The sequence below is a fragment of the Protobothrops mucrosquamatus genome, unplaced genomic scaffold (genome assembly GCF_001527695.2).
Source record: "Protobothrops mucrosquamatus isolate PMUCROS unplaced genomic scaffold, P.Mucros_1.0 scaffold108, whole genome shotgun sequence".
Lineage (NCBI taxonomy): Eukaryota > Metazoa > Chordata > Lepidosauria > Squamata > Viperidae > Protobothrops > Protobothrops mucrosquamatus.
Window position 1 is genome coordinate 1,811,489 of NW_015386480.1, and position 10,140 is coordinate 1,821,628.

The 10,140-nt window shown below is 46.2% G+C and overlaps 1 protein-coding gene across 1 annotated transcript in view; it reads right to left on the reverse strand.

The window, feature by feature from the left end:
- Positions 1–8,877, reverse strand: part of EDA2R (ectodysplasin A2 receptor) — an 18,139-nt gene extending 9,262 nt beyond the window's left edge. The window contains exons 1-5 of the mRNA XM_015812705.1: positions 8,830–8,877; positions 7,500–7,616; positions 6,659–6,837; positions 5,062–5,147; positions 3,653–3,811 (exon numbers count right to left, since the gene is read on the reverse strand). Coding sequence (XP_015668191.1) covers positions 3,653–3,811; positions 5,062–5,147; positions 6,659–6,837; positions 7,500–7,616; positions 8,830–8,877 — 589 coding nt within the window. The remainder of the gene's footprint in view (positions 1–3,652; positions 3,812–5,061; positions 5,148–6,658; positions 6,838–7,499; positions 7,617–8,829) is intronic.
- Positions 8,878–10,140: the final 1,263 nt, after the last annotated feature.

Below are 10,140 nucleotides of genomic sequence, written 5' to 3' on the forward strand. Positions count from 1 at the left end.
CAATCCCAGAAACACCGGGCTCCTGGCCAATCCCAGAAACACCGGGCTCCTGGCCAAACTCCTCGCTGTCGGAAGGCACCGAAGGCTGCACCAGAGGGGAAGGGCCTGGAGAGGGAGGCCTAGCCATCTCCTCTCCTTCATGTTCAGAGCCTTCCTCCTCTGATGAGAGGGACCCACCGGACGGAGCCACAACAGTATACCAAAAACTGGCTAGATCTGGAGGGCTGCTGGGACCAGATCTGGCTCAAGTTATCTGGGAAGAATTTGATCCCATTTGGCTTGAGGGAAATGGACAGGGTCCTTGCGCTGTTAGCTCGATCATCTCTGTATCATCCATCTCACTCCTGGATGTTCAGGGCTACCTGGGAAGGGACATGTGGTTGGGGTTTGGAGGTGATTAATTCTTCTTTGAAAGAGCAGACCCTCTATCAAGGAGACAGCGGTTCGTCCCCTCCTCCTCAAGAGGCCATTGCTAGACTTCACTGTCCTGGACAACTTCCAACCATCCCTTTTTAGGAAAATTGTAGAGATGATAATAGCACTGGAACTTCACAGCATCAACCTAGATTGGATGACCTGACTAGTGGTGACATGATAGCATTCCAATATCTGAAGGGCCGCCACAAAGATGAGGGGTTAGGTGTCAACCTATTCTCCAAAGCACCAGAAGGCAGGACAAGAAACAATGGATGGAAACTAACCAAGGAGAGAAGCAACCTGGAACTAAGGAGAAATTTCATGACAGTGAGAACTTGTGACCTCTACATGCGGCTGCCCTTGAACACACCCGGAAGATTCAGCTGGTACAGAATGTGGTGGTACAGGCAGTTAATGCCATTGGGTTTTGGCACATGCGGCTTCCAATGTGCAATTCAAGGTAGTTGTGGTTACCCTTAAAGCCAATGAAGTTCAAGATTCAAAATGGTTTCTGATGTTCTTCTTGAAAATGGTGCCTGCATGTTCAAAATCATATTGTGGAAACTGACTGACTTTCTTCTTTAGCTCAACTTAAGAGCTTGTGCATCAGCCATTTCCTGATCTATGCCACTGTCAGCACCTACCCACATTTTGGATACTATAACTGAGTTCTTCTCCTTATTCCTGTTAGCAATAAGTTAGCAATTTGATTTCTGTATATGCCATTTGCTGATGTCCAAGTTTAGTTGTTTGAAGACAGTGCTAGCTATGAAGAAATCACTGGCCTGGCAAACTGCTAAATCAATCTCTGCTTCATTTCATCTTCCTAAGCCATAAAATCCAACTGAATTTTCATCTTCCATGTTTCCGGCTTTTGGCATTCCAGTCTCCAATCACAAGGAGCACATCTTCCTTGCATATCCTGTTGAGTTCAACCTGAACTTAATCTTCTGCATCGGTGGCTGGAACATGAACTGGAAAGATCATCTACAAAGTCTAATTGATATTATTCTGTCACTGCCTGCATTATAGACAACTAGTCTTCTTCCTAATTAGAACAACAACTTTGTTTTCATGTCCTGAGTAATGAACTATGTAATCTTCTGACCGAAAGTGTCTGATCCAAGTCCATCTCAATTTGCCAATCTGTGGTTGTTTCATTTCATCTTTCACTGGGTTGAGCTTTTCCATGTTCATGCTTCATATGCTCTCTTTTCTCAGGGTAATTCAGATTTTCTTTTCCTGCATGGCAACATCAGCAACCAGATGTAACATGAACTTTAATCCAGTCAAGCCATAAGAACTACTAGTGCTCCTAAAGATCCTCAGCTCTTTTTTAGTAGCTTGTTGATATTTATTTATGCAGAAATACTGAACATTCAAAAGGATTTGCAAACTCTTAAGCCCCACTGTATAAAATTGGCAGTCGCTCCCAAGGGTACAAGAGCAGAGCGCTGTACTTTCCTGGCCTGAGTCTAAATAAACAGTGATGGAACAATACATTGTGCCTGTCTGCTGTCAGTCACCTGAGGTCTCCTCAATTGTCTGAGGGCCTGCAAAGTTTCCTGTGACACATCTTGAAACGGGTGAAGCCCCCGCTTGTTCTGTCCTAGTGTGGCATTTCACAGCTGAGTCAACAGGGTGGATTTTAATGATGCAGGTTCTGGTGCTACCCAAAAACTTCATGTCAAAAGCAGAAACTTCAGTTCTTCTTCCTCAGTTTCTCTCCTAGTTGGCAGAAATCTTTTGACTGCTCCAATTTGCATGGATTCTCCAGAACTGGATTCAAAGGCAGCCATCAGGAAGGGGGACTACAGGAGAACAGGGGCTGCATTTCTCCCTTGCCTCAGCTATTCTAGTTGGCGTCTGTTATTGTGCAACACTGGGACAGATCTTCCAAAGTATCTGGGCTGCCTCGTTTCACCAGTTTAGCTCTCAGCAAGTCCTTCTCTAAGCTGGTCACTTAGAGCCCAATCATTCCATCCCAGATCTCTGGTCAATAATTTTAAACCCAGTATGTACGCCCATATTTGACTCTGACCTTGCTTGGTTTGCAGATGTTATGGTTGGTGGTCCACCATCTCATGGGATCACTGAAATACCTATGAATCTTTGCATTAAGTTTTTATAATTGTTCAGCATGGGGTCATTGACCTAAATGAGCCCTCTGGCCATCTCTTGTTTCAGCAAATTCTGCACAAATGTCACTCTGGTGCAATCTGTGGGAAACCCACACTGAGTCATGAAGGTCCAGAATTGGCCTTGGTCTTCTCCAAACCTCTCCGGTGGCCCCCCCAGGGGAATGCAGAGGTACCGGCTGTGCTGCAGGCAGCTGCAGTAAATTCTCTCCCAACTGTCGGGTTTGTTGCATTATAAAATTTTCCAAGTTCTTTTTAAATCTGCCTGTTGTTGATGTTGCAACAATGCTACACCAAGGTGCTCAGTGATACACCTTGAGGATCAGAGGCCATCTTGATCAGCACATGTGAGATTTTTCATCTTCTCTTGAAAGAGTACAGGGAGTCCTCTACTTACAATCAAAATAGAGTCCAACATTTCCATTGCTAGGCAAGGCTGTTGTTAAAATGAATTGTGCCCCATTTTATAAACTTTTTTGCCACAGTTGTTAAGTGAATCATTGCAATTGTTAAGTAATTATGTGGCTGTTAAGTGAACCTGGCTTTCCCCCACTGACTTTGCTTATTGGAAGCTGGCTGAAAATTGGGGATCACCTGACCCTGGGACCCTGCGCCTGTCATAAACGCAGGATGGTTGCGAAGCGGTTGAATGGTTGTAACTTTGAGACCAGTCATAGGTCACTTTTTTCAGTGACACTGTAACTTAGAATGGTCACTAAGAGAATGATTGTAAGTTGAGGACACTTGCAAAATTTAGGCCAGCCCCATCAGTTAGACCAAACTTTTGTTGAGGCTGGTTGTCAGGAATCTGCCAGTCTGTTTGTCCGGTATCTCCTCCCCTCTTTTTATATTCCAGGGAATCATTTGCCTGAGCTGCTTCCGAATATTATCTCATTTCTCACGACTTAAAAATATGTTTCTGCCCCTTTTGCCTAGGTGACATCCCTTGCGTGTTTCTGTCAAGCCATCTTCCTTTCTCTGTGTGAGACTACTAAAAAGAATGTGGCTGAGACAGAGAAAACCCTGGTTGGAGAGAGACCCATTTCCCTTAGCAAGAGTAGGGAAAGGAGGCGCAACTGCAGACAGGGCCCACTCACCATGCTGGCACTGGCTCTTCCAGAACTGTTGGCAGTAGAGAATGGCGACCGTCAGAAGGACCAGCACCAGGAGCACCAGGGCACTGCTCGTGAGCACCACCAGAGCCGGGTCTTGGACAGGATCCGTGGAACTTTCTTCTAAGCCAATTCTAGAGAGGCCTACAAGATCGAAAACATCATTCAAAGCAGGAAGGAACAAGCTCCTGTTTTCTATTTGGTGGGCAACAAATCCCAGTTAGGAGCCTGTCTTGGGCCTGACAGGACGTGTGCTCCGTAATGCAGAATGGGACATTTCCATCTCCCAAGTGCAAAACGAGCTTTGCTACAAGCCCAACTGGATGTTCCAATTTCGCAGCAATTAGCAACTGCAGAAGTTCCCTTGCTGCACCTCTTCCTAACTTGCCGACCAGACAGGCCTGCTCTGCTCTTGTGAGTGCATAGCTACTACTACTTCGAGTCTTCCTAATTAGAGGACAGTGTAAAGCGAGAGTTAGCATGCCTTGCAATTGAACTGGAATATATTGGAAATTAAAACTAAATGAAAGCATTTTGCCAGGGCAATGCTGATTCTGTTCAGACAGAAAATGTGTGCTTGGAACCTGAAATCACCATTGCAAACAAAGGAATAGATGTTTCTAGCCCTCTTGACCGGAACATCTCAAAATGCCACTGGGTCTCAAAAGTTTTATAGGCAATGAAGTCAGGCAGCTTTGGTTTTCTTCCTATCGATCAGGAGTCAGCACTGATAGGCTCTGCAGGGTTTCACATATTTCACAAGGCTAACAGGAGCCAATGCATCATTTGCAGAATCAAACTCCCCGGATAGGCAATTTCATATATGGAGGCCGGGGGCGCGATGGCTCAGCACTTAAAGATGCTGAGCTTGTCAGCTGGAAAGCGGACAGCCTGTGCCATGTGACGGGGTTGAGTTCCCATTACTTGCCCCAGCTCCTGCCCATCTAGCAGTGCGAAAGCATGCAAATGTGAGTAGATAAATAGGTACTACTATCGGTGGGAAGGTAACAGCGTTTTGTGCGCCTTGGCGTATAGTCAGGCTGGCCACATGATCACAGAAGTGCCTTCGGACAAAGCTGGCTCCCTTGGCTAAGAAATGGAGATGAGCAGCGGGCACGACTGGACAGGGGAAACCTTGACCTTGACCTACATGTAGGCAGGGAGCCCAAATATTTGGCAAGCCTCAATCTTACTGCAGTGTAGAACAGGCGTCTTCAAACTTGGCAACTTTAAGACTTGTGGATTTCAATTCCCAGAATTCCTCAGCCAGCCATGGAATTCTGGGAGTCTTAAAGTTGCCACGTTTGGGGACCCTGGTGTAGAACTCTGTGAGGAGGATGAGGCCTGAAGCAAAATACGGACAAGTAGCTCCTAGAAGCCTAGTTAGTACGTACACTGTTGTTCAGAGGATGGGGTCTGCTTTGTGCAGGGTACACATTCAAGGTCCTGGAATCCACCAATCTGAGTTTTACTGTAGAAGCTATAAAGAGGAAGAAAAATGGGCCATTATTTAATATGGGGGAGTTGTGGAAGGCTACTTACCAATCGAACATGGGCAGAGGGCACCAAGGCTTCCCAAAGTCTGCAAAGCCCATTACTCTTAGTTAACTACAGCCACGTCCGGTACTTTGCTCCCCTGCTGCACTGAGGACTTGGTTCATACCCCCAAATCATTTCTAGTGCACTGACTATCTAATCATGAAAGCAGCTCATAATCCATAAACAAATTCAATTAAATAAAGCCAGTTCATATTTAACATAGCAAAGAGCAGCCTAAAGTGAACTGAATTAACAGGGAGGTGCCAAGATCCAGGTGCAAAGGAAAAAAGTGAGTAATTGGCTTTAACCCTGCTCCCATGTTCATCTGCTTTTCCTGAGCTCAACCAGTCCTCAGCATGCAAATGTTACTCCTTGGAACAAGGGTCTTCTTAGGCACATGGAAAAGCAGGATTATGAGCAGCCCACAGAATGAACTAACCACTTTCTGAACATAGCACGGATTCCCTGATTTGATACTGCTGCCCCACAAATCTGATGATTTTATTTATTCATTCTTCAAATCTACACCCCACCTTTCTTTCAGGATGCAATATTCCTTTCCTCTTGTTTTTCCCCACAAAAAACAAAGTTCTGCTTCTGGCTGGGCTGAGAACGACCGACTAAAGAGTCATTCAGGAAGTTTCTGTGGCTGAGGCTGAACTGGAAACCGAGTCTCCCCTGAGTCAGTCTAGTCTCTCAGAAATTAAAAATAGTTATAGTGCTACATTTATGAACTCAAGCTCTGCAGGGCAGGGGATGTTCCTGTGGGGGACAAGGGAGGAACACCAACAGGAGAGCCAAGACTATCCATTCCCAACAAGATCACCCAGTTGTGAAGACGATTCCAACTGGGCTGGCAAGACACTGGAGGCAAACGTGACAATTGCTAAGCATCCATTGTCAAGTGCAAGGGAGGAGACAATGAGAAACCACTCCAAGGAAATCACGTGGTTAAATAATATAAAGTGATTGGCAATATTGTGTCAGGCCCCTCGTATCAGATGGCACTCAACATGCTACTGAAAATTTGGAGTAATGATCACGTTTATACTATTATTAAATTGAAGCCTCTGGGAAATATGGAAATATGGCTGCTCATCAGGCTAAAGAAGTTTACCAAGGGATTTCCAAAGTTTGGACTCTCTCGGTCAACTGCCAGGCAGATTGTGTACAAATGGGAGCAATTCGACACCATTGTGAACAGCAATCATGATCACACTAAACACAAGGGGTATAATAAGCTGGGAGATCTCAAAGAACCCAGTCCATCTTTCCCTCATAGGGTTTGATTTTCCTGGTGATGCTCTTAAAAAAGTAATTTTATAGGGTAACTTACTCAAGCATCCTGTCACAACCACAAATGGACTTTCAATAGCTGCCCAATTCTGCATTTACCGCTTGAGCTCCTGTTTTGACCAAAGGCCCCTGTGCTGTGGAGCTGGACAGCCTTACCCGGGGAAGCAGCCTCCACAGGTGGCATCGGAGGTTGCGCTGCAGTTGGACTTCTGGGCCCGGTTAATCAGTGCGCAGGAGAGGCAGGACTTGCAGCCGTGCACTCCCCAGCTGTCCTTGAACCTCCTGGGCTGGCATGGGCTGCACCCGGCCTCTCTTCCTTCCCCATAGCCACACTCCTGCAAGAGAGACGCACCCCACGGCTGTTATTCTGGCGACGCGTACAGACGAATCACGGCAGAGAGGGAGAGAGCGGATGTCTGTGAAGGAGCTTTTATAGAGGAAATGCCACGAAACACCTTTCAGAGTGACCATCTTCCACCTATTCCAATAAGGGTAATTTAGCACCAACATTCTCACAAAATATGTTCACGATTACAATCTGTCTAGCACGCTCTTCACAGCTGTCTTTTCACCTGGCCAAAAGCAGCCCACCTGCACATCTGCCACCCTTACTGTATTCTCAGCAAACACAACATCTAAGCCAGCTTTAAAGCTAAAGAATTTGGGGGGTGGGAGGAAATGGTCTTTTTTCAGGTAAATACAATATGTATATTTTTGGAGGAAGAGATTATGGAAAGACAGGACTGGGGCTTATCCCACAGACTAAAAATGTCAGGGAAGAACGTTTGATTCTAAAGTGCATGCCAATTTGGAAAAAAGAAAAAAGTGGAGCAACAGTTTAATTTTTAAAACGCCTGACTGATTTAATTTGAAATAAAATGGCTTAAGTTGAAGACTACAGACATAAACTGCTGTGGGAGACTCAAAGAGTTTCCTATGCAAATTCCATTGGGGCGCAAACGTCTGAAAAGGCACAATAAGTACATCTTCACATTACCTTGGAAAGTTCGAATCCCGGGCCACACTCCTTGCAGGGGCTGCATTTGCCGTGATTGTCCAGGTATTCGCTCTCTCGGCATTCCACGGGGTTTGCCATGGACTGGGACGCGAGAGCCTGGTGGGAAACACACCTTCAGAGCCAGCGGGACAGGAAGGGCACCATCTGCCAAATAACCCTTCCACAACACGAGAGACTGAGCAAAGTGGAATTCGACGGGCATTCATCCAGAATTCCTGATAAACTCCAGGAGGCGCACATGGAATTGGATCAGCAAATTCCTCTCTGAACGTATTTTCCAACGGCCGCCTGCCACCAGACTTCAAAAAAGCTAACATAATATCACTTCTGAAGCCTGGCAAGCCACAAGACAGAGTTGAAAGCTACCACCCAGTTGCCCTTTTGAGCTCCTGCTTCAAACTCCTGGAAAGATTAATTATAAACAGGATAGGTCCCATAATAGATGAACATCTGCCCGTGGAATAAGCCGGCTTTCGACAAGACCGGAGCGGCGTAGATGATGTGTTAAGCCTAACAGGCTATATGAAATCAGGATTCCAACAAGGCCTCAAAACCACAGCTGCGTTCATAGACCGAAGTGCAGCATTTGACAGTTTGGAAGGACGGGTTATACAGTTGTACAAACTATGCCATATTATCCCCTGCAAAAATCTCTATCAACTAATTAATAATATGCTGAGTGATAGGTCCTTTCGGCTAATAATGGGGAACAACATAAGTAAGATAATTCTATCCTCTGGAAAAAATATAGTTGCCCCTAAAAACAGTTTTAAGTAAAAGATGGTCCCTGGTGGTGGAAGGAGAACTCAGAATCTAAATCAGCCCAGGAGACCTGGGCAGAGACCGGAGGGTCCTTGGCACCTGAACCTGAAGACACAGCCGCCGGTTTTGGTACAATGATTTCCTCAGGAAAAGCCAGATAGTCCCCAAGCCCCACTTCTGCTTGCTGACAAACAATTGTGCGCTTTTCAAGAGGAACAGGATTTGCATCGAGTCTTTCTGAAGTTGAACAGAACAGGGAGGCTTCACCACCCTTGCAGTGCTGAATTGGGGCAAGGTAGGCTCAGGTGCTGCCAAGGGGCAGTCCCAACCCTTACCCAGGTAGCTGTGGGCAAGTCAAGGGCAACCCGGATGTAACACATCATCGCGCAAAGACTGCGGCTTCCTTGCCTGCATCAGAGAGAGGGACACAAGTCCCAACAGTGGCATTTGCAGCATAACGTTGCTGGGAGCCTTTTGGTTTGCCATAGATCCCATTTTTCCACAGCTTCAGTCGGTGACTTGTCTTATCCGCAGGGCTGACTCTTACCTCGGCCATGATGATCAGCGTAAGACGCAGCGCAGCTCCCTTCTCCATGTTGAACTGCTCCGTTCGCCACTATCTGGAATACAAGCTACACAGACATAAAAAACATGGGTATCTCCCCAAAGCCCCATATCTTCTCCTCCAACACAGTGTTTCATTTCCTCAGAAAGGGTCACAGACGCCCCTGAGCCCTGCTGAGGAATTGCGGGGGAACAGCAGGAAATCCCCGGGCTTCGGGCTGACCTGAGATGGGCAGAAGGCAGCAGCAACAGCAAAGCTCTTTGGCCACACGGCCCAGGAAAGATCCAGAGGAGATCTTCCCTGTGAATACTGAAGCCACCTGAATGGCAAAAGGACACAGTAATCCGCCCAGAGTCATACGACAGCGAGATGGGTGGCAGATAAATTTAACAAACAAATATATAATAAAAAGGCAACTTAGCTTATAGTTTGTAGGAGACTTAAAAACAAAACTTAGATACAAAGAGGGGTTATGTTAATAATCCTTGCTCAGGATTGAGTTACGGGTAGTCCTTGACTTATAACAACTGAGACCAGAATTTACATGACTAAGTAAGGCAGTTATTAAGTGAGCCATGCTCAATTTTATGACTTTTTTACCATGTTGTTAAGCAAATCACTACAGTTGTTCAGTGACTCAGGCAGCTGTTGAGTGACTGACTTTGCTTGTCTGAAGCCCCCTGGAAGGTTTCAAATAGCAATTGTGGGACCCTGGGAAGCGGCAACCATTGTAAAGGCACACCAGTTGTCAAGCGCCCAAATGTTGTGACTAGGGAAATGCTGTGATGCTTGTATGTGTGAGGACCAAGTTATAAGTCTCTTTTTTCAGTGCCGTTGTAACGTTGAACCATCACTAAATGAATGACTGTAAGTTCAGGATTATTTGCATTAAGCTCATTCAAGCAGAAATGTGTCCTACTGACAACTGCTAAATCTAAATATAATTTTAATGAGATTGTGTCTATTATACCAGATCGCTATTTCTCCATGTGTGATTTGAGGATCTTCACACAAGACCTCCCAGGAGTCTGTGAAATTGAAATTATTTGCCAGCCTATGTTGAAAATAATACACCATTAAAATCCCACCAAACACTCAGGCGGCAGCAGAGGAACCGCCAGCCCTGCCCGGCCCCATCTGAGCACGCGAGGCTGATTGGGCAGGGCCTGGAGGGACGGCACGGTGAATGGTGGACCACAGACTGGCTGGCTTTGGCGTTGGGGGCAGCGCCTGGCCAGCCGCTGGGGAGGCAGCTGGTGGCCAGCTGGCATTTGGCTACTCTGGAAACAGGAG